At 35.7% G+C, this 26,212-nt stretch overlaps 1 protein-coding gene across 1 annotated transcript; it reads right to left on the bottom strand.

Annotated features, from left to right (window-relative positions):
• Positions 1-1,674: 1,674 nt before the first annotated feature.
• Positions 1,675-14,560, bottom strand: LOC121375714. The gene is made up of 2 exons (XM_041503307.1): positions 14,454-14,560; positions 1,675-3,114 (listed from the first exon to the last, which is right to left on the bottom strand). Exons 1-2 carry the CDS (start codon positions 14,496-14,498, stop codon positions 2,866-2,868), a joined length of 294 nt encoding a protein of 97 aa, XP_041359241.1. The 5' UTR covers positions 14,499-14,560; the 3' UTR covers positions 1,675-2,865.
• Positions 14,561-26,212: the final 11,652 nt, after the last annotated feature.

Raw genomic sequence — 26,212 nt, 5'->3', positions numbered from 1 at the left:
TTAATCATTGGCTACTGGATGTCAAACATTTTGACATATACATGTAGTCTTAAGAGAGGAAACTCAACACATTTGTCCATTAGTAGCAGGGGATCTTTTATATGCACCATCACACAGACAGGACAACACATACCATGGCCTTTGATATACCAGTCATGGTGAACTGGCTGGAACGAGATAGCCCATTGAGCCCACAGTCAACTACTAAATCCAATATATTTTAATATTTAAATTAAAATTATTCCACTTTGTTTTCTTAAAGCCGCACGCCCTAGTTCCATCCAGCAAAAATAAATTATAATTTGGTTAATCTACAAACCTGTAACACACTTAGATAACTTTTTTATCAAATTGAGTGAAAAAGCAGGTTTTATATCGATAAATACCATGGAATCCCCATGTCCCAATTGCTTGAAATAATTTTGAAAGTTAGTATTCTGATGTCACCGGTAGATGTCACTCGAAGCACAACAATGCCTATGTCACGACAAATTTTGCAGACTTGGGGTGCATTCCTTTCACCTCTCCAGGACATGTTCCAACTGTTCTGTTCTGGTTGTATCCCCTCTCCAGGTATCGTAAGACTTAGCAAAATTATTGGTTTTAAGGGTTTGTAATGTTTTGTATTGAGATACTTACTTGTCTGAACTTTATTGTTAATGAAAATGTTCACGAACTGTGAAGAAAAATCTCACAAATGAACAAGCAAACGACAACAAATCGGAATTTGATTGCACAAACCGTGCACGAGAAAACAAACCAAACCAAAATGATAACGGTCATGTGGTATACCAACATCTGTGACATTGAAATGGGAATATCCTCTCTGAAAATAGATTAGACCTTGTCTGCTCAACGTTTTTTTCTGAGGCCGTGGCTTTTTATGAAATACGAAAAATGCATTTTGTGGCATTACAAACACCAGGATTATCAAAAAACACTTCAGGTGAATGGAAATGTATATTCTAAATAATAAACGGTAAGTAAAGTGCAATTTTATTTGTGAAAAAATGGGTTTAATAGCACAAAACAATGGCGTAATGGTTAACAACTAGGGCGTGTCCCTTTAACTGGTGTACATTTGCATATGCCTTATTTACATGCATGGGGTTTGGGTTTTTTGGTTGGGTTGTTGTTGTTTTGGCGGGGGGGGGGGGTATTCATTAAGATACACAACCCTGGCAATTAACAAAATATGCCATGAAAGAATCGTCCACACATTTACCACAGCAAATTTTGCTAACATAACTTCAAAGTATGAAAAGAAAAACATTGACATGACAAACTGTAAGCACATGTATGTCAATTTGTCATCATGTCTGAAAAGTCACATGTATGTCACACCGATGACACATGATATCTAGCTAATGAAGTTGTAAGGGAATGTGTAAAGAATATTATTAGTCAATATACCAAAAATAATTCAAGGCAATATATTTTGGCCGTTTAAGTTAAATATTTTTCTTAAATTATGCTGAGGCAGAATATAGCCCACTAGTAAAGCACTCTCCTGGCGAATAGTAGGTTTAGGATCAATCCCCAGCAGTGGGCCTATTTGCTATTTTTTGTTCCAGCCAGTGCGTCATGATTGTTATATCAAAGGCCATGGGATGTGCTATCCTGTTTGTAGAATGGTGCAGATAAGAGATCCCTTGCTACTAATGGAAAAATGTGGCAGGTTTCCTCTCTGAAAACATGTCAGAATTACCAAATATTTGTCTTCCAATAGTCGATGATTAATAAATCAATGTACTCTAGTGGTGTCATTAAACAAAACAAACATATCTTCAAAGGTGCCATAATTTGAATAAAGAAAACTTGTCACAAAGTTGGAATTCCTCCCTTTCGCACTCACATAATTAGTTCGGAGAACAGTTATTTTGATATACATGTGTAACATTCATTATTCCACGTACCTCTTCTTATTCATGCTCTCTATACCATTCAGCATTCAAGGTGTGTGTATCAGGACTCGAACTTAAGAATTTGTGTCGGACAGCAATTTTAAAAATAACTGCCATGCGCGAAACGGCCCAGCGATAGCAATTATGAGCCTGCCTAAAGCAATTTTTTTTAAAGTGACTTTTGCAACAAATATACATAACTAAAAGGTTATTTTGCTCTCTGTAAACATATTTCAAATGTGCAAATGTTAAATACTGGCAGATAATGTACACCTACGGCAATCTAGATCTAAACGATGGCAATTGCTGTCGGAGCCATCATTAAGTTCGAGCCCTGATGTGTTAGTTTGTTAATACATGTATAATTTATAAAATCCAAACATAAACACAACAAACACTGCGCAAAACATTTGCATAAACAATCACACTGACATACGTGTATAAACAAATATCTTGATCATCATTCAGAATATGACAGTTATTTATTGGATACTATATACTATATACCTATAACTAAAATAAGATAAAAACAGGATTTTATAGCTCTGGGTCCCATGCTTAAAAAACGTTTAGAGTCTAGGCTCAATCTCTAATAAAGTCGGCCACAACAATTTGTATGGTGTTGCTACGGCATTAGAGTCTCAGACTCTATTAATAGAGTCTTGAGTCTAGACTCTAATAAAAAGTTTCATTAGCACCAAACCTGGTATATCTGCTGCTTTCTTTGGAATGTCTATTAATATATCGCAAGATGCACATGTTCCCTGGAATATATTCATCATCAAAACAAAAAAGGTACATGCAGTGGAAAGGCAAGCCAGTCAAAACAAAAAAACATCCAGCCTGCCAGAAGAATACTGTGTAGATGTCGGATGCATACTGTATTTGCATCCTCACATAATGAGGATTTTACTCTCTTTTTTTTTCAATTCGTTTTTTTTTTTTTTTAATCCAGACTTATTCAGTTACTGGTATTTTTCTTTCCAACGTTTGCACTCTTGAACTCCTTGAGGTGGACAGCCCTACAGTTAGGGCAGCAGTTTATGTCCATTAAGTGGATTGTGGTCTGGTGGACTGGGCAGCAGACACGGAGGCGCCCAGGGAAGATGTAGCCACATGATCGACACAGAATCGTTCTGACGGGTCGCTCACAAACACAGTCACTACTTTCTGCTTGGTCCGCTGTTGGTTTATAGCCAGGGAAACTGGTCTGAAAAAAACCCACAGAAAAATATTTTTAAACTGGTTTAAGAAAAAGAAGATTTCTATGAAATATATATTCAGGTACTGTAGGAACAAAAACATAAGGTACTTAGTATGACCATCCATTGTTGGTGGCCATCTAGAGGGCAGCAGAAGCAGTTAAGACGTCTCCAGGGACCTGTAACTTAAAGCAAACACATGTGGCTGAATGTACAAAGCCTATTTTTCTTAACCGCAGGTGTTTAAGCATTGGAAATTTATGTAGCTCAGTGGTGGAGGAAGGTGACAAAAAGTGGGGACACACACATATATACCGGTATATATATATATATATATATATATATATATATATATATATATATATATATATATATATATATATATATGTGTGTGTATGTGTATGTGTATGTGTATGTGTATGTGTATGTGTATGCGTATGCGTATGCGTATACTACTATGCCAGTGTAGTTATATGTGTGTAAGTCAAAAATAGGCTTTGTAAATTAGGTCAAAGATGTATGATACTACTAACAGACATAGATAATTGTTCACTGGGATCTAGGCTCTACAGATGGCTAATTTTAACTTTAATTTTATCTTTTTACTTTATATGCACCTGAATACAAGTATCAACTGCAACTAGGGTTGAAAATTAGCAGTCCGAGTCGTGACCTTTATTGGCTAAGGGCAACTAAGAATTTTACAAAGGTATAGTCCATTGGACAACCATCAATTTTAGTGTCTGGCAAGTATGGTACCAGCTGAAAAATAAAGACAGTGAAACTGATTCGTATGTGACAAAACACACCATTTCTGTGTTGGCGCAAACTATAGATCTGGCAACAGAAGACATAAAACATGCTCTATATTTTGACAGCGCCAGACTCAGCTTCTGTGATTATGGGCCGGGTCTTTCTAAAAATAGAACTCAAAATGTATTGCAGACACTGCGTGTATTATTTTTAATCTAGAAGTCGTTGGTTTATTGGAACAGACAAAATATGCCATCATTATCTAGTGGAGCTACTATTTGACAATTGTTATTCAATCTTATGGTAAAAAGTAATCATATTTAATTAGCTAACATTATTCTGGAACAAAATCAAATTCTATTTTGTAGTTTTAACTCACACTAAAGTGAGTGCATGCACGCATATAAAAATAACAATGAAATTTTCCATTAGTTTTTCTACAGGGCTTATACCCAAGGTCAATTAATTGATGGTCATCGTCGGTAAAAATAACAATGAAATTTTCCATTAGTTTTTCTACAGGGCTTATACCCAAGGTCAATTAATTGATTGTCATCGTCTGTATTGTTTTAAGTTTAAAGCGATTTACATGAAATAAGAACAGATCAGATCTAAAGTCTTGTCACCAAGACTTACATGATGACATAACAATCCAAATATTACTGTAATAAACAATAAGTACGTTTCTTATGTTTTGTAATAAAATAACAAAGTACATCGTATATTTTTGAAAAAATTGGGGGGGGGGGGGGTTTACAGCTTTATTTTTTTTAAATATATTTATTTTATTTGTAGCCTTCTACTGTAGCATTTACAATATCCAAATTAAATGCACAGGTGTGTGTGCTTCATCTGTACTGTAGGACAGCCACTCCCAAGGAAATCCTTTACAGGAGATTTTACCCTCTCTTGCATCGCCATTTCATCCCTCCTGCACTGCCAGAGGACTGCCACCCAGGCTAGTTTTTATATAACACAGCACACGAAGTTCTACCTTTATTTTCTTTGTGCTGCATTTTTTTTTTTTTTACTTCAGAGACAATGCAAGTCAAGCTGCATATCTTGGCTGTTCTAGCATTTTGTCTTCACCCCAGTATTAAAAACAAGATTTAATCTGCATAATTTAATGGTAATTTGTAAGGAAACATGTTTATTTATACCATATTTCTATTTTCAAAACATGTTATTTGAGTTGGTATGGATTTAAAACTTAAGAACATGTTTTTATATGAATTTAGACTTTATTCATTATGAAGTTAGATGCTAATTCATCAGTTTCCTTTTGAAGCAAACGGACTATTACATGGTGACCACATGGTTATTATTCAACAAAGAACATTCTAATTTCGATTTTGGCTGTGCCGTTGAATTTCAATGAGATAAGTGTTGGGCTAGTTGAATTTGGGAAGAGCCAATAAAAATGTTCTTCAACTGGCCCTGCTAGCAACCATGGTTTTCATGTTAATTTTCAACCCTGTGCAACATAATTACATCAGTTTCATCATCTAAATTGATGGAACAATTACCGTTGACACTTTTCCACACAATCAATTATGGATTTTTATAATTGATCACGTCAGCAGACCTCAACCAATCAATTTTAGATTATAATGAATCACTGAAACATCAAATGGGACATCATTACATAAACCAGGTCATGAAAAGGATGGTTGAATCCGATTTAGGTGTATTTTTAACTCAGTAAGTTGTGCTGTTTGTATTTTTTGTGGGAATTTATCAATGTACAACAGTCACAAATTTCACTATGCTATGCAATTTTAACTTATCCTCAAATGTGTTTAATTAATAATTATATAAAACAATATTATTACTCCAGCCATCACTCATAACTAGGGAAACAAAAATCACAATCAAGTTATCACTGAAAAATTATTATGCATTGGTACAAACCAATGATTTTGTCAGTACTAAATTAAGCACCCTCATTTTGTGTTGTTAAATTTCTAATAAAATATTATTTTAATATAATTCATTACATATTTTTGAACAGAATAAAATAAAATAAAAAGTATATATAAAGTGGTTCACATTGTTTCTATATATACAGGTATGTGTACAGGCATGGATATTGTTGTAGAGGGGAGAAACGCCTTCAGAAAAACAAATAGCTGATGCAAATAAATAGAATACAAACTGGTGAAAATAATTATACTCAGAACATAAAACTGTTAACTGTTTATTATCCTCCATATAGCTGTTAAATGGCATTTAAATAGTATGATAAATCATTGAAAATAAAGATCTAAATGAATGTTGAAAAACAAAATATAAAACACATTTGTTCTGCATGAAAGATAACTCTTGATGATTTTGGTGACAAGCTACATGGATGAAAAAAGGAGTACACTCCCTTTATGAAATATATAACATATACTCTTCAAAAAAAGAAACGCAAAAGGGTACAAATGGGTAATAACTCCGATTTTTTGTTTCCTACCGGTTTATGCTTTGTGAATATAAGGTCATTGCATGTCCCAAACACATTCCCACGGTTACATTCGATAAAACGCAGCTACTGTACAATAAAGTTCCAAAATGTGAATATTCGCAAAAACGCAGCCACGTGCAAACCATGTCACCACTGCACGTGCGTTGTCTGCACGTACAACATGAACACCGACAGTATAAAAGTGCAGGGTGTTCGCTTGCCTGGCCTCTGTATCTGGCCGACAGTTGACAATCCAGGACATCCCACGTCTCAGTGAACCGCAGAGAAACAATGCCATCGGCCGACTAGACGCAGGCGAATCCAGAACGGCCGTTGCCAGGGCATTCCATGTGTCCCCAAGCACCATCTCCAGACTGTGGGACCGTTACCAGCAACATGGATCAACACGTGACCTCCCTAGATCCGGTCGACCACGGGTCACTACCCCCGGGCAGGACCGCTACATCCGGGTACGCCACCTTCGGGAACGATTGACTACTGCCAACTCCACAGCCGCAGCAATACCAGGTTTGCGCAGGATATCCGACCAGACCGTACGGAACCGCCTACGTGAGGTAGGAATTCGTGCCAGACGTCCAGTTCGAGGTGTCATCTTAACACCACAACACCGTCGACTCCGACTGCAGTGGTGCCAGATTCATCGACAATGGCCTCAACTGCGATGGAGACAGGTGTGGTTCAGTGACGAGTCCCGATTTCTGCTCCGACGTCATGATGGAAGATGTCGCGTGTATAGGCGTCGTGGTGAACGTTATGCGGCAAACTGCGTGCAGGAAGTGGACAGATTCGGCGGGGGTAGTGTCATGGTGTGGGCAGCCATCTCACACACTGGCAGAACTGACCTGGTCCACGTGCAGGGCAACCTGAATGCACAGGGCTACATTGACCAGATCCTCCGGCCACACATCGTTCCAGTTATGGCCAACGCCAACGCAGTGTTCCAACATGACAACGCCAGGCCTCACACAGCACGTCTCACAACGGCTTTCCTACAGAACAACAACATTAATGTCCTTCCTTGGCCATCGATATCACCGGATTTGAACCCAATTGAGCATCTATGGGACGAGTTGGACCGACGCCTCCGACAGCGACAACCACAGCCCCAGACCCTGCCCGAGCTGGCAGCAGCCTTGCAGGCCGAGTGGGCCACCATCCCCCGGGACGTCATCCGTACTCTGGTTGCTTCAATGGGCAGACGGTGCCAGGCAGTTGTCAACACACGTGGAGGCCACACCCGGTATTGACTCCAGATGACCTTGACCTTGGTGGTGTGTCCTATCACTTACTCACAATGGACTAGAGTGAATTGTGAACAATCCTGCAACATTTGGTAATTATCGGACTCACCATTCAATAATTAAATCAATTCTCCAAATGTTACGACAATGTGGTTTTGCGTTTCTTCTTTTGAAGAGTATATTTCTTGCCCACTGGACAGGGTTATCCAGCTTTTGCACGATGCTAGAAAAATCTGTCTGACCCTAGGGCTAGATAAATCTGTCTGACCCTAGGGCTAGATAAATCTGTCTGACCCGAGGGCTAGACGATTTCTACATATGCATGACATCATAACTCGTTTTACAACGATTGATGTCATAACTCGTGGTTTTCAAAATTTTGTTTGCCATTTCACGTTGTATCACCGTTTTAAAAATATTTAAACAAATTAATATTTTCAACTTTATAATTATTGTTAAGTTGTTGCATATTTATGTTGTTGCATAAGTTGGACTATATTTTTCAACATATGATTAAATGAGTTTCATTGTTTTTGTAAGTGAAATGTTTACAATTCGTTCAAAAATAAACAAAACGTACGTAGCTTACAAAATTAATGTTTTGTTACTGTAATTAAATGGGCAAGAAAAACAATAAACAACCGTTGTGAGGTATAGATAAGGCAATTCCAACCCTTGGGACAATATGTGTTTGTAAGGGCATCGGTAAACCTCGGCCCTGACAAAAAAATCAACGGTGATAGATTCTATTAATCTACAATTATAAAAAGAAATAAAATAAAAGTAAAATATCAGAATTTACCTAGTGTAAGTAGTGTTAACCTTTATGTATACTAATTACCTGTAATTATTTATAAACATATAAATTGCAAGTTTTAGCTAATGTGGCTGTTGCCTACATATTTATTTATGGTACACATACATTTTAAAACTCGCAAGAAAATCCAAAAGAAAAACACCAATTACAAGAGGCTAATGGGCCTAAGGCAAAAAAAAGAAGTTGGTCTCTGGTCAGACCAAAGTTCCAGAAATAATGCAGCAATGCAGATTCTTTTTTTTTCTTTTCATTTTCTTGTGGGTTTTTTAAATCATGAATTGCACAGAAAAGGTGGGTATATTTGATAACGAATTTGGGGCATATTTAAATTGAAATCAGAATGCATATCCTAGTTCATGCACGATGGCATTTTGGCTCTAAATGCAGTTTTACATCATACATTTATAGCAAGAAAATCCCATAAAAAATTTACAGGAATTTTGCAGGAATTTTTATTTTTTTTAAATTAACAAAATTTATGCACACACTGACCAAAGACCAGAAATTTATTTTGTTTGGCCTAACTGGTCACCTGACTAAATTGTTGACCCCACCTACCAGACTGAGGGAGTGAACAACACCCGTTTTCCAGGGAGGTCACAATGATCAAATTCATGATTTTCTTTAACATGGATTCAAGGAAGCTTCCCATGAAATGTAGCTGGAAATACTCTAGTAGAAATTAGTTTAAATGCATTTCTTTATACAACTTTAGTCAACTTCAGCCCTCCCCAGGCACAAACAGGGTACCCAACATTAATGATATTCACAACTTTGATCAACAGATTGTGCCAGTTAAAGGGAGCTATCACTCTCACTTTCCATTATTCCCCTTAAAGGTAGGGTCAACTCAAACAAGAGCGTCATGTGTTGGAAAGATGCATATCTGGACCACCAACACATACTGACACTTTAACAAATGAAAAACGCGTAATTTTAGAGTTAATAAAAAAACATGATTATTTCTGCAACTGGGGGCAGCCATTTTGTTTCGTTTTTGTTACGTCCAGTGGTATAGCTTGGGGCGAAGTGACGTCAGCTCCATCCATCTTCTCTATGCACAGTGTAAACAAATGCTCTAATTTATGATAAGGCGCTTCGCTTTCATCAACCTGACTTGTAAAACAACATAAATGACTTGATAGTATAATAAACTATTTAACTAAATATATTTCAGGTTACATCAATAGAACGAAATGAAGTTGTAGTATTTTTCTTTTTTAAAAAATCCAAAGGAAAAATGCATACTATTAGGCCTATTGGTAGGGCACGTTCGAGCAAAAACTACCACTCACAATACCCAAGTGATACTTTTCTTTTGGATGACGTAATTGGTCAGTTTTGTGATTTTAGATGAGAAAGTCTACTTAATCAAGGGTTTTACAGAATTACTTACAGTAATAAAGCAGGGCGGTTGGTAATGTCCATTACGATTTGAGGTGTATCCGTACTGTTATCACAGAATACCCTGTGATCTTCATAAAAGAGGCACGTCTTTTTAGTGTGTCTAGACACAGTGTCTGGGGACCGTCTGAATATATACCTGCCAATCAGGAACCACAGAAAGGCCACGGAAAGAAAAGACCAATTAACGAAGAAAACACTCCGATTATTGTTTCAGTACGTGGGTTAATTTATGTACGAACCATAATACAGTTATTTCAACACTTTGACAATGGTGGTTTATTTTGTATTGAAAGATAATATATAATTGGTGCTGGCTTAGTAGGATGGATATAATTACAGAACATTGCGATGTATCTGCAAAAATCAGGTATGTTTTGTTTCTTCAGTTCGAAGACTAATTCCTGATGTGACATGTTAGAGATTACGTAACTACCAGCTCGCCAGAGGGCGATGGGATTCACTGGGATGGTACAAAATGGCTGCACCCATTATATATAACAGACGTCACATTTAACCATTTTATTAATTAACTATACGATTATACTTGTTGATATTAAGCAATAATGTGCATTATATGTCGTTCAATATGCATACCAGGCCAAATGCCTTAATTGTCCCCTCCTTTAAACAAGTTCAATGAGAGTATTTTAGGCTTAGCTCCCCTTAGCTTGTTAAATTATATGGTAATTGGTATCAGTATGGCATTATATTAAATGACTCTCCATAATTTAAGTTAATCACTCGAGAAAAGGACCCAGCCATGAATGTGGGAAAGAAAAAGTACATCCTCGGTGGTGGAAATTTTAACCAAATTTTTAAACTTAATTTTCCTCTTTTATTTCCTTTCTTTTCAGGACCCTGGGGGTTAGAATTACCAAATCCACAAATTTGGTTCTCCACATGTCAAGAAAGATTCTTACTTGGAATTTGTCATACATTTGTAGTTTTGGAGAAGAAATCAAAGAAATGACAGTTTAAATGCATTTTTCAATATAACTATAGTAAACTTCAACCCTTCCCTAGGGAAACACTGGGGACCCATCATTAATGATATTAACAAATAAGATAAACCATCTATTGATCTTTACATAGATGAAGACTATATTGCCTGCTTTAAAGACTGGTGGATTGCAATCACATGATTTATTATTTAAACACTAAGGTCTAATTTCTTGTTGCCAGTTAACACTGAACTTTCCGTTGGACTCTCTCAGGGCTCACTCTGTTCATTGCCAATTTAGCCAATTGCTAATTTTTATACAAAGTGGCTACAACATTTAATCTTTGGCTGATAAAATATTACTTAAATTAACCAAATTTTAATAATTTTCAAGGAAATACTCAACAATCCCATAGTTGAAAATTGGCCAAACCCCAAAATATTCTAGTGTAAGCCCCGCTCACTAGCCATCAAAATGTAGATCTTTTTTTTGTTCACCAAAAGTCAGTTTAGTCATTAACAGTAGTGAGAAGTTCAGTTGCCATGTCAATATTTTGAACCTAATCAAATTTTAAAAAATCAAAAAAAATCAAGGTCGTCCTAATTTTTGTAACCAACCAAACATCATCATGTTTAAACCAACCAATCAGTGGTCATAGTACAGGGATGCAGAAAGTACTCACCCGCTCACCAAATGCAAGTAAAAATTCCTACAGATTTAAAAAATGAAACTACCAGCCCGACGGTCTGTCTGTCTTTTTGATTGTTTGACTCGTGATATTGATCTTACCAAGTGTTATTAAAAATGTTCTGTCATTTTATCTATATTTAATTTGAAGTGAAGACAGTGTTTATTATAATATTGTTAATAATATATTGTTTTATATATAGACTGGCAAACTAGTAGAAATCCTGGTGGGCTAGTAAAATTTAGTTGGTTTTGGTCTGGCGGGCTAGTTAAATATGTTTAATATCTGCACCCTTGTAGTAGCAATATTACCTGTTATATTTGAGCCCATATACATGTACATCCATAAATATATGTACTAAGTTAAAATTATGTAATTATTTTGAATGGTTTGGAGTTGTGCTTCGGAAATATTCAGGAGACAGGAGTATAAAACATATTTTTAAAAATAAAATGAAGCCCACAGCTACAATTTAAACATTTCTGACTAAAAACCAAGAATATACAGACTAGGGGTGTGACGAATACACATGGTGGCAAATACGATACATACCACGAATATGAGGTGACGAATATGAATATGTATTCACATCCATGAATACACATTACACAAGTACAAAGGCTTTGCTGAAAGGAAAAAAAGTATTTATTTTTAAAGTAAAACCTGATTAGTGATATTTTTAAGGCCATTTTGGTTTTTGGTATCTAGTATTAATCAATTTATATCCATATTTGAATTGCTAATATGCCATTTCTCGTTAAGAATTATACAAATATATTTTGCTTTGAGCTGCCATTTAAACGTTAGAATATTGGTTCAACATTATTGACGTTGCACTACGTAGAATGCATAAATTAACGAACTACACTCGCCCGTGTCTCGTATTAGGCTGGTTGAACGAGACTATGCGACGTCATACAGTGTTCAAATGACAGAAGTGCAGTCAAGCTGAATGTAGAGTACCAGTTCAACATATGGAATACAAAAAAAAAAAGGATCGGTCTGTGAGTCTGACTATGCGGTTGACCTAATATAAAAAAGGACAATAAAAACGATCGAATCGTTATTGCGTTTTGGTTAGTATGAATTAGAAACATAAATTATACAGTAAACATTATATATAAGTATTCGTGTATTCGGTTCAGCTAGTGACGAATACGAATGCAACTACGATACAGATCGCTGTTCAGTGCACCGAATATTCGAGTATATCGTTACACCCCTAATACAGACATTGATTATTTAAACAGGAAAATGTGTTTAATATGTCATCTTTGTTATTAAAGGGCTCAGTTACTCAGAAACATCTTGCCAGTGGTAGAGAAATAATATTATGAAATATTCCACTAACTTTTGTCAAACTTCTCCACTTTCTGAGTTTCTCCTGGGATGGGAGAAATCATTTCTAGTAGTTCTACTTTTACTATTCTAAGGTCGACGACAGTCACTCTTCGCAACCTTGTTTTGGCTTCATACACAAATATAATTTCATTTGAAATCCATATTTCGTAAAAGGTAAAAAATTTCAACCCCTACAATTAAGATAACGTCCACGGCAAAAAAATTCTAATATAGTCCACAGCAGAAAAAAGTGCCGTGGAGAATGAAGAACTCCACTGCAATGCCGATTGACATGGGCAAATACAGGGGTCGATTTATTAATCACAAGATTTTCTTGAAACACATTCAGGTGCATTAGTAATGTGCAAACAAACAAAATTCAATACCAATTTAGCATTGGAATTTTTCCAGCGTTCTAAAAACGGAAACATCTTGTACTTGGTTTATGGTTATTGTAAGGAGATGCAAAGTGACGTCATTGGAATACTGACATCATTCAAATTCAAAATTAGGTACTGGTATCTTATTACAATATTAAAATAAGAACTGGTCTACTAACCTTGTCTCCTGTTAAAATTCTATAAGCAGATAACACTGTTTACAGGTCGGTATGTTTTTATTTTTCATAATTCTGCACAAAATATTAAGTTAGTTTTAAAAGATGAAAGAAATAAAAAGTACCTTTTGTCAACTATACATCAAAAATTTATCATTGGTTGTGTTATATTTATTGTGTACGAAGCCAAAACAAGGGTCCAAAAACTGACTGTCGCTGACTTTAGATTAGGATCTGTGATGTGTACCATTTGTTACCGGTACCATTGGTTCTTTGTTTAATTACATGTAGGCTTATAATGTTCTTTATATCTTTCATATATGAAATATTATTTCAATTTCATAAATATATATATTTTTTAAAATTATATATGCAACAGTGCCAAAAAAATGCAGGTCTCAAAATGGCCTGTGTCCAGGTCACCAAATGTGGCAATGTCCTGTTTCGGTGACTTAAATATTAAAAAAATAATGGTGTTAGTTGGACAAATAATATTATTTGGTCAATCTTCTTTAGAGCTATAACATACGAGTCACTATTAATATTTGTATTGGATATATTTATTCCACATTAAAATCTTGCTCGTGGTTCACTTACTATAATTTGCCAACATCCATTTTTATTTTGGAAAAATATCCACCCGGTCCCCCTTCCCCTAACCCTAACCTTAACTCCAACCCTAGCCCTAACCCCAGCCATAACCCCAACCCCAACCCTCAACCCTAACTAAAAATAATAATGGAGGGGACCGGGCAGATATTATACCTTTGTTTTTATTTTATTTTATTTTGTGTGATGGTGGTCGGGTGGGTGGGTTTTTTTTGGGGGGAGGGGGGGTAAAAAAATTTGGGGGGGGTATAATTTCCTGAATACGAACAAAAACTTTTGGTATTTTAAATATGTTCAATATTTAATGTTTATAAAACTAGAAGTGTGTTGTGGGCGGGGGTGTTTACGTCATGGACCAAAATCAACAATGCCATGACCGTCACCAAGCATGGTGTCCATTATCCCGGACTCCATTGTTATGAAAATTTGGAATTTCAATCGACCGTGACTCAACGTAACTAAACATCTTGTTCATTTGGTGTCAAGTAATTAAGCGTGTGCAGTCACAGGACACCTTTTCTTACCGGAGATTTGCTCACGTAGGCAAGTGCATTATTTCGAGTCGTCATCTTCCACTTTAATTTTTCAGTACGGAATGAAACTTTGCAAAGTTTTAACTGTTGCTTTCTTAGGTATTGTGAAACACCTTCTGTGATTGGTCCATTCTGGTGCCAACCCAAGAAATAAGGAGTCACGTTACAGCGTACACGGGATATTGCGATTACAGCAGTGGAAGGAAAATTTAATGTTTTACTCAACACATTTTATTTACGGTTATATGGCGTCAGACATAATTATGGTTAAGGACCACACAGATATTGAGAGAGGAAACCACTGTCGCCATTTCATGGGCTACTCGTTTCGATTAGCAGCAAGGGATATTTTATATGCACCATCCCACAGATAGGATAGTATATATACCACGGCCTTTGTTACACCAGTTGTGGGGCACTGGCTGGAACGAGAAATAGCCCAATGGGTCCACCGACGGGGATCGATCCTAGACCGACCACGCATAAAGCGAACGCTTTACCACTGGGCTATGTCCCGTCCCTGCAGCAGTGGATTTACTATAGCTTCTTCCACAGGGAACATCTTTTTTCATACTACGGAATTTACTACAAGTTATTTATTTCTCAGCCGATTGTTTTATAAATTGCACACAAAAATAGTTTAGTTTTGTTTTTGGTGGGTTTTTGCTTTTTGTTTTTGTTATTTCTAAAGCACTTTTTACTTCTTCTTTTTTTACGTCAAACCAAACTGAAAATATGTACACAATTTTTTTTTTTTTTTAAATTGTAGGAGAATGGGACAGACTTGTTGACGAAATCGGAAGTCGAATCTTACGTCTCTAAAAATTATTTCTATGTACCAAAAAAATATTCAGCAACATTTCGGGACCTTAGTACATTTTAAATGTCCTCGTCTAATGCCATTAACACATAATATAACGACAATATCCAACTGCCTTGAATAAATCCATACATGTATATTGCTACCAGGGGCCTTAAAATATATCTTTTTAAAAAGAAAAAGAAAAGTCAAATGTTTATTTTTCGGCGAGGGACTATAACACCCTGCGACCTCTTACTAGTGCGTCACATTGGGCCTGATCGAGACTGAAGTCCTTGGATTCCCGATTTAGGCTAAATCTCAATCCTCAAAACGCAAATGTTGGGGTTGACAGCTCTTTGTTATTGGACGAAACTAAAACGTTTGATACATTAGTTTTAAATAAGTCGGCACGTACACTCACAACATTTTAATGCTAATATTTCTTCTCTCTCTCATTTTTAATTTTTAATTTTATTTTATTTTATTTTATTTAGTTTTATTTAGTTTTAGTTTTTTTTTTTTTTTTTTTTTTTTTATTATTATTATTATTAGTTTTTTTTTTTTGCAGCATGGTTCTATTTCAAAACCGCGATTAACACTAATATTATTAGCGTCAGAGGGTAGTGCTTAACAAATGCCAGTGATTTGTTTTCTCTCTCACATATTTTCAACAAATATTTTATCAGCATTACAATGCTTTGGCTCGTGAAAAATTCCATTCAGAAAGTTACAAACATTGTTTTGTTTGTCAAGTATTAATATTTCGAATACAAATTGTTAGAACGCGGAAGCATATTGATTTTAAAGAAGGAAGTTGAGTTATGAACATATTTCACTTGATTTGTCCACATGTTGGGCGATGTTCGCTCTTAAGCGCGAAAAAGAGGTTCAGAACAGAACTGCTTTATTTAAAACAGAAAATAATAATAATATTGTATGGTTAAGGGCAACTCGGAACCTTATAAATCACGCTATTGACGTCTTGTTCTAGTGGTATAAAATAACATTAACTCTCCACGTACGGCGGAAATTAGTAGACATTGGGGAGGGGGTGGGGGTGTCTGAGATTGAGGGCGCAATGTAAAGTTTCTAGAGGGTTCGGAGGGTATGCACCCCCGTAAAAGTTTGAAAACTACATGTCAAAAAATTTAATTTTCTGCATTCTACAAGTACGACTTCTCTCTCTCTCTCTCTCTCTCTCTCTCTCTCTCTCTCTCTCTCTCTCTCTCTCTCTCTCTCTCTCTCTCTCTCTCTCTCTCTCTCTCTCTCTCTCTCTCTCTCTCTCTCTCTCTCTCTCTCTCTCTCTCTCTCTCTCTCTCTCTCTCTCTCTCTCTCTCTCTCTCTCTGACACACAAACACACACACACACATACACACACACACACAGTATAAAAAACCCCACCTCAAAATCCTAAACCAAACCAAATCAAACAAAACAAAACACAAGCAAACAAAAACCCAACTGTATGATGAGATTGCATATTTATGCTTTAAATGTTCTTGTGTTGTGTTATCTACTTTTGCACTGCTGCTATAGAATTAACTTTACATGCTCACATATTTAGTTTTTATTTTAAACGATGCAATCTCATAATAGCCTCTCATATAATCTCATACAGTGGCGGATCCAGAAAATCCATTTAGGGGGCCCAATGACATGAGGCGGAATGCCAATGGAACTTTGGGGAAGGTTTGGAGGGGATCGTAAAAAAAAATGAAAATTAATATAAAATAATATTATAACTGTTGCAAAATTTAGGGGGGGGGGCAGGCCCCTGGGCCGCCCCCCCCCCCCCCCCTAGATCCGCCTCTGGCCTATTAAGTTGAATTTCAACTTTGACATTTTCTCAGGAATAATAACACACACCCGGGGGAATCTTCAATAAAAGTATTTCTATCGTCACCAGTCACACGTAAACGTAATTTCCAGGACAGTTTGAAATGACGCAGCTGAATCGATAAACCTTCGAAAGAGGAATCCAAATATTTAACGCAGCCATTTGTGAATTGTCGGCGATTTAGAAGTTAGCCTAAAATATGTTTTAAATCTCGTATGATTGATTTCTGTGGGGTTTGAGCTTTGGTTTTCTTTGTATGGTGTTGTTGTTACGATTGTTATTATTGTTTCGGGGAGGACCACGTTTGTTTGTTTGTTTTTTATTTACGCACTGGTTATAAATGTTAGAAATAGGGATTCCTAATTTATTACCTTATAAAATGAATACTTTGTTGAAGGGATGATACAATCTTCCATAGCCAGATATCATAAACAAAAAATTACAGGAAAAAGGTACATTGTTTTGTACAGTGTATGTTTCTCACTTCCATTGCCATGTATAATTAAGATCTCGAAATGGTTTTATGGATGTTATGTTTCGTACACACCCACCCCAAACTCTATATGTAGCAAACATATAACATATTTTTTACTACATCATAAGCTATATTTATATACCATTGATAAAAATATCATATTTACTAATTTACTTTACTACTATCAATATTATAATTATACTATTTTTGCTTCTATAAATCATGTCCAATTGTATTATATCTTTACTACTATCAATATTATAAATATACTATTTTTGCTTCTGTAAATCATGTCCTACAATTGAAAACATGTCCTCTTATGCCGTAGAAAACGGCCTGAGTGTAATAAATTCTTGTCTTGTCTTGTCTTGGCAAGGCTTTTGTACTGGTATGCATATTCAACGATGTTTAATGCAAATTATTGCCTGATATCAACAAGTATATTAGTTTATTGAATTAATAAAACGGTACAAATGTGACAGCTATTATTACTGAATCCGCCCTCTGGCGAGCATAACACTTAACACGTCACACCAGGTATTAATCTTTGAACTGAAGAAATGAACATGCATTTAACAAACAACAACATGTCGAAATACATTATTCGGAACAACTATAAGAGAACTATTACCATAAAAAACATACACTCCAGGGCCGTGTTCTGATCAAATTTGTTTTGTTTTTTTGTGTTGTTGTTGTTTTTTTGTTTTTTTGGGGGGGGGGGGGGGGGCACTACTTTTTATAAACAAATGAAACACCATACAAATTAAACCATGAGATGTGTATGCTATTTTCTGGAGTAAAAAAAAAAGGGTGAGATTCTCAGGGGGCCAAATGCCCCCCACACAGCCCCCAGGATGTTAAACTTACATGTAGTGAGGGTCGGGACGTATCCCAATGGTAAAGCGCTCGCTTCATGCACGGTCGGTCTATGATCGATGCCCGTCGGTGGGCTCATTAGGCGATCTCTCGTTCCAGCCAGTGCACCACGACTGGTATATCAAAGGCCGTGGAATGTGCTATCCTCTCAGTGGGATGATGCATATAAAATATCTCTTGCTACTGATGGAAACATGTTGCGGGTTTCCTCTCTGAGACTATATGTCAAAATTACCAAATGTTTGATATCCAATAACCGATGATTAAAAAAAAAATCAATGTGTTCTGGTAGTGTCGTTAAACAAAACAAACTTGACCAAACTTAGAGAATTTATACGATATAAGTGGATTCAAGAAAAACAAAATCATAACCGTACATGCTTCGTTCTGCATATAATCTGTTTTGCAAACAATATGGGCCGAATTTTTTAAGCCTGTTTTTCTTAAACGCGGGTGTTTAAGCATTGTAAATGTATGTAGTTACATGTGTGTAAGTGAAAAACAAGCTTTGTAAATTCGACCCATGTATAGTAATATTTAATGTAGGCCTATCATTTGTCCTATGATTGTCATGTATTTCAAATATTATGTAAAGTGAAGATGCCTAATACGAGTACTTATTTTCACAATTCCTGTAGTCTTTGATAAAATGTGTGCATTAATGAGCAGGACCAAAATAAACGAATAAGCGTTTCTAGTAGAGATTTACAGAATTAACATTTGCCATCTTGATTTTTGTTGTTGTTGTTGTTGTAGTTGTTGTTGCTGCTGCTGCTGTTTTTATTTAGAATCGTTTCTTTTGGGGATTGATGTTCATGTTTATTCATTCATTCTTTCGTTCGTTCATTCATTCGTTCGTTCGTTCATAAATTCATTCAAACATGCAGTCGATTGGTTGGCTGACTGACTCAAGCAAAACAGAATCTTTTCCACCAGTAGAATACATCTAGTAAATGTTCCACACTGTATAAATATTTGGTATATAATTTAAATATGCAGTACTACTTGATTACGTCAATACCTGTTGAGTATTAAGCATGTATTACTAAACTAAGACTGTCTGCACATAACTTAGCAATTGAAACTGGCAGATTTAAAAATGTTAATAGGTCTGACAGAATCTGTATACTATGTAATAGTGGTGATGTAGAAGATGAATATCATTTTGTACTATATTGTTCTGTATTTAAAGATATAAGAAAAAGATACATAAAACGCTATTATTGGATTAGACCTTCAATGTTTAAGTTTATACAACTACTTAGTTGTTCAAATGTAAACATTGTACATAATCTAGGAAAGTATCTGGTAAATGCTTTTAAGTATAGAAATTCTATAATTGTTTAATTGTTTTCCATGCTGCTATGTGTTTGTTTATGTTCTCCACTAGCCATTTGTCACTGCCATGGCTTTATCATTTTATATGTTTATGTTTGTACCAATAAGCTATTGCGAGCTTACGGTAATAAAGAATTAAAATTTAAATTGACTGACTAGCCGTCTCACTGACTGACTGACTGACTGACTGACTGACTGAATGATTGACTGACTGACTGACAGTCTGATATATTGATTGACTGATTGACTGACCAATTGATTGACCGATTGATTGACCAATTGATTGATTGATTGATTGATTGATTGATTGATTGGTTGGTTGGTTGGTTGACTGGTTGGTTGATTGATTGTTTACCATACGTACGGAATAAAGCGCACATCTACTAATATTCAGTATCATATCTGTCTACGCCAAGTGGCAGCACATTATAATTTGTAGGCATGTAGTACAAATAAATGTAAAAATAGCGAAATATGTCATCAGTAACTACGACTGTTCATAAATTAAACAATGTATGTGTCTGTGTATTATCAACCATCTTGTCACGTAAATAGGGAATAACTGGTTACTGTCTTATGATATCTGCTTTATCCTGCCGAGCTGCATTCGCCATTCGACCTGAGCAGGATAAAGCCGATATCTTAAAGGAACATTCCTGAGTTTGCTGCAATTTGTAAGATGTTATCAACTAAAAGAGACTTCTTAACGATTGTAATTACATATCAAATATATTTTTCTGCATAAAATATTAGTGGCTGTATATTAAACGTGTTTCTGATCGTTCTAATATTTGTATTAGGTTAAACTTCATTTTATTTCCTAAATTCTTTGAAGACAAAATCCAGTTTGGGCTTCTTACAAATATTAAGACGACCAGAAACACATTGAATATACAAACACTGATATTCTAAACAAGAAAATATATTTAAGTTTAGTCGTAGAAATATTTTATTACTCGGAAACATCTTACAATGCAGCAAACTCGGGAATGTCCCTTTAAGACAATAACCAGCTATTTCTTTTATCCTGCAATCTACGGGAATAGTTGGAAAATCTTCTTCTTTCTTACTTTTTTTCTTCTTCTTTTTTGTGTGGGTGTGTACGCAAATTAAGTATTGTCAACTTAGCAAAGCGTTTCTAAACTCTAAATCATAAATACATGTACATGTTTTGTATTGTTATTGCAAAACTAAAAGTTATTTGTATTTACTGTACTTAAAATAATGATTTCAAGAGTATTTTTTATTGAAAAGCTAGTCTGAAGTATTTGAGTCGAGTCGGGCTTATGTCACGTGACCTATATTTTTGGTCAGTGACCGAAAATATAGAGATTTATCCAGTCATCATATTTTGCCAATGTATACAGTGATTGTGGGATAAATGTCATAAACTGTATATTGTGTATATAGGGAATAACTGGTTACTGTCTTAATATATCGGCTTTATCCTGCTCAGGTCGAATGGCGAATGCAGCTCGGCAGAGCCTCGCTGCATTCGCCATTCTAACCTTCGCAGGATAAAGCCGATATCTTAAGACAGTAACCAGTTATTTCTTTTATCCAGCAATCACTGTCTGCATTGGAAAGATATGACTAGAGAGCCTCGCTGCATTCGCCATTCTAACCTTAGCAGGATAACGCCGATATTTTAAGACAGTAACCACTTATTCCCTATTTATCCTGCAATCCTACGGGAATATTTGGAAAATCATTATTTATTCCATTTTTGTGTACGTAAATCGAGTATCGTCAACCTAGCAAGGCTTTTGCCGTATGAAGTAATGCAAGACGTTAGCTACTTTCTGTCACATCCAAAAAGCGTTTCTAAACTCCAGTTCATAAACAAATATACACGTTTTGTATTATCACAAAGCTAAAATTTATTTGCAATTACTGTACTAAAACATGATTTAAAGAGTGTGTTTGTTGAAAATCTAGTCTGAAATACTGGAGTCGAGTCGGGCTTATGTCACGTGACCTATATTTTTGGTCAGTCTGACCAAAAATACAGATATTTATCTAGTCATCATACCTTGACAATGAATACAGTGATTGCGGGATAAATATTCCTCCCATGCTGTTGTGTAACGACCCGAGTGTAATCAATTCTTACCTGTCGTTTCCTGCAGATGCTAATTGTTCTTTTGCGCTGTTTCTAACCGAGTGGCTTATATGTTCAGCCTTACCCCTGGCAGCCATACTTGCACCATACATAATATTGCAATCGAGATGAATATACGCACTGGTTTTATCAGACTGACAGAATGGCGGAGATTTTACATCAGATTAAACAAAACATCTGATAAAATACGAAGGAATGCTTTGTAGAACTGAAACATCGTTTCCAAATTAAAAAGGTGTCATTAAAAAAAAAAAAAAAAAAAGAAGAAGAAGAAGAAATTGGTGTGTGGGGAAGTACGGGCGATGTTCGTTTTCCTATTCATTTATCTCTCTTCATTTTATTCCCCACCCCCATCTTCTTCTGCTTTTTTCTTTTTCGTCTTGATGATAGAAATAAATGACAGCAGTGTGGAGTCGGATGAATGCTTTGTATTTATTTGTTACCGTATAACTATAAATTAGCTGGGCTGTTGTCAGAAGGTGTGTTCAATTGGATATTAAACAGTGTAATGTGAAAAACCTATAATAAATACCATGAAATGTTGATCTTACATTATACGTTTTCGTTACTCGTTGAAACAAATAATAAATTGTAACTAACATCTTAATTCTGTCAATCTTTGACTCTTTGACTAAATGGTCTAGAAATGTTCAAGGCCGGTATAGAGTTTGCTGAACAGAGATGCGTACATTTTAATATTTACCCAGTTGACTTTCTGCCAACCAGTGTTTGCTGGTTAGAGGTAGAATTCGTTAACGATTTCTTATGTCACTGTTAACTTTCGCCGACCTAAACTAAACAAGTATCAGCAAATGCTTATTTAACACAACGTAGTAAAGGGACAGACCATAGTTTCAGCCCATGAAAATTAACACTAAGTTTTGTTAATCTACAAACCTGTAACACATTTGGATAAAATTACAATTGAGTGAAACAAGAGTCTGTGACTTTGAAATGGTGAAATACCCTCTAAAAATATACTAAAATCCAACTCCATAACTGTTACCTCTCAGACGCACGTGCATTTTTAAAAATATGAGAAAGCCATTTTGTGATATTAAAAACACCAGGATGACCAAAAACACTTCGAATGTACGGAAATTGATAATCTAAACATTAAAATCTAAGTAAAGTATGATTTCAGTTATCAAAAACGGCTCAAATAGTAAAAAATATGCCTTAGTTTTTAAAAACTAGGGTATGTTCCTTTAACTTTTGTATTTACCATTATTGCTGGGTAATATAAAATATACTTATAAATTTTATAAAGGATTGTTGTTCCATTTAATTTATTACGTGTATCTTTTAAAACTACTAAAATGTTTGATGGAATTTAATTTGTATCCTAACATAAGCTGACATAAATATATTTCCTCTTGGGTTATTTGGCTCTTTACTGAAAATGAAAATATCAGTATTCGAACATAACTAGGCTACACATTTGTATTCGAAACTATTTTTATTATTAGCGTTACTGCTTTTGTGTTGTTGTTGTTGTTGTTAGTGGTGGTGGTGGTGGTGGTGGTGTATTGTTTGTGAGGATTTTTTCTTCTTCTATTATCGTTTCTTTCTTTTTCTTTTTATCAATAATTAAAGGTCTACATGTAGTCCATAGACATCATTCCAGAGTCGAGGTATATGAACAAGTATGATGATGATGATGATTTTTTATATTATTAATCATCTCAGACACTGATTGTTTATAAGCACAACAAATGACTAAATGTTCCTCATGACTCAGTGGTTAAAATCTAGTACCTCATCTAACGTGTGGCTGTAACAAGACTAAGCAATGCAATTCAGTTGGATGATAAGCGACTGTAATCACAGTTTCTATGTATTCGCTGCACTCCTCTCGCTCGATTTCACTTGGATGTGCCCCGTACAGGACTAACCACAGGTCAAGCCTTCCCAGAGTGGATTGTGCTATTTAATTTGATTTTCAACAACTCGCATTTCAACGGGAGCCTTGTTCGCTTCAGCGACTGAGAACCTAAGGGTATTTATGACATCACTTATGGACTAATAGAAACAACAGGGGCTGTCTCCTTGAGCAGGGACAATTTCCCGGATACAGGGGGGCGGGTGCGAGAAGAAGCCGCAGGGAGTGGTCAACTGATGCCTTGCAAATAAGCAATTTACTTTAGAAATTTAAGCTCCTTGATTATGTTTTCGATGCTAAAACCAGTTCACGACTTATTAATGTTATTACTGATTGCTTCTCTTGTTCGCAATTTGTATCATGATACATTTTCTTCTTCCAGTTTGCCACGAATGCATTAGTGTTGCTAAATGTACTTTATACAAGACAGCGAAAGTACTAAATTGATATTCATAACTAAACTGAGAATGGACGGAAACGTAGAGTATTATTTACATACCACAGGTATAGTCAAAACGACAGAAAAAAACCCACCTAAAAAACTACCCACGATATTACTTGCATAAAAATCACTGTCATCATGATTATAACAATGATGTCAATTAAAGGAACAGACCCTAGTTTAAAAAAAAAACTAAGGCATATTTTTCACTTAGACCCTAATTTTAACCAGACACTAATTTTGGTTAATTTACAAGCCTGTAACAAATTTGGATACAACAGAGTGAAACAAGAGTCTGTGACGTTGAAATACCCTTAAATGTAGACTAAATCACGACTCCATAAGCGTTACTTCTCAGACGCACATGCGTTTCTAAAAATATGAAAAATGCATTTTGTGGTATTAGAAACACCAGGGTGACCAGAAACACTTCGGTTGTACGGAAATGGATAATCTAAACAATAACAAATAAAAAAGTTTGTTTTATTTAACGACGTCACTGGAGCACATTGATTTTTTTATCTTATCATCGGCTATTGGACGTCAAACATATGGTCATTCTGACACTGTCTTTTAGAGGAAACCCGCTGTCGCCACATAGGCTACTCTTTTTTACGACAGGCAGCAAGGGATCTTTTATTTACGCTTCCCACAGGCAGGATAGCACAAACCATGGCCTTTGTTGAACCAGTTATGGATCACCGGTCGGTGCAAGTGGTTTACACCTACCCATTGAGCCTTGAGGAGCACTCATTCAGGGTTTGGAGTCGGTATCTGGATTTAAAATCCCATGCCTCGACTGGGATCCGAACCCAGTACCTACCAGCCTGTAGACCGATGGCCTAACCACGACGCCACCGAGGCCGGTAAATAACAAATAAGTTATGTTTGAGTTCAGTGATCATAAACGGCTTTAGTAGTGGAAAAGATGTCAAGCTCCATATATTGTTTGATTGAATATTGCAGTCGTTATCAACCCAGGTCGGATTTGGATATGACGTTCAAAAGCCATTTAAATATGAAGGACTAAACCGTTAATATACTCACGCACTTATTTATTCACAAAGTCCAATCCTAAAGATGTTTGCACAAAATTCCTGACGCCCACTCTCGAACGTCAAGAAAAATTAGCCAATTATTTTAGTTTATTGCAAATTACTTTTCTGCGTCCTGTCATTTACTATTTTGCACCGATTTGAGATTCTGGATCAGACATTTACGTTTAAGTATTATTTGAGTTGTTCAGCTGCTACACTTTGCCTGATAGCACACAAATGACACCATTTAAAATTTTAATGACTGACATGACACAACGTAAACCAGTGCAATGTAATACAGTACATTGTAATGTAAAGAAATACCATGCATTGCAATATAAAATAAGACACTGAAATACAGAACAATACGATGCCATTTAAATATAACGCAGTATGCATTTGGCAGCATACATATTGAGAATAATACATGAGTGGCCGTTAGATATCATTTATCTCACAACGAGTTGTTTTAAAATGTATCTAACAAGCAAAAGCGAGTTTAATACGTTTTTAAACAACGAGTTGTAAGGTAAATGGTATGTAACGGACACGAATGTATTATTCTATTTTTTACATATCGTCAAAAAAACTGGTTTTTACGCAAATTTTAACATCTTTATCGACTAAAAGATATTTACAACCCTTTGCACTTGTAGCTGACTTACGCGTCACAGACATGATTGTCAGATTAACAATACGTCACAGTGTAATCGATTTCCACCGTGCTGTTTGTTTTTATTGGATGTATGGCATTGGTGACCTGGTCATCACCTAGGAGCAGCCAGTCATATGTCTTGAAATTGTTAACACACGTACGTTATAAAAAAAACGCATTTTATTATATAACATTTAGTGAAATATCTTAAAATATCAGTGAAATAAAAGAGTTATCAGTCACTCAGTGACGATAACACATTTTAGAGTGAAAATGTCAC

This window comes from Gigantopelta aegis, chromosome 6 (assembly GCF_016097555.1).
Source record: "Gigantopelta aegis isolate Gae_Host chromosome 6, Gae_host_genome, whole genome shotgun sequence".
In the NCBI taxonomy this organism is placed as follows: Eukaryota; Metazoa; Mollusca; class Gastropoda; order Neomphalida; family Peltospiridae; genus Gigantopelta; species Gigantopelta aegis.
The sequence above is the reverse complement of the archived record's forward strand: the minus strand, read 5'-3'. Positions and strand labels throughout refer to the sequence as shown.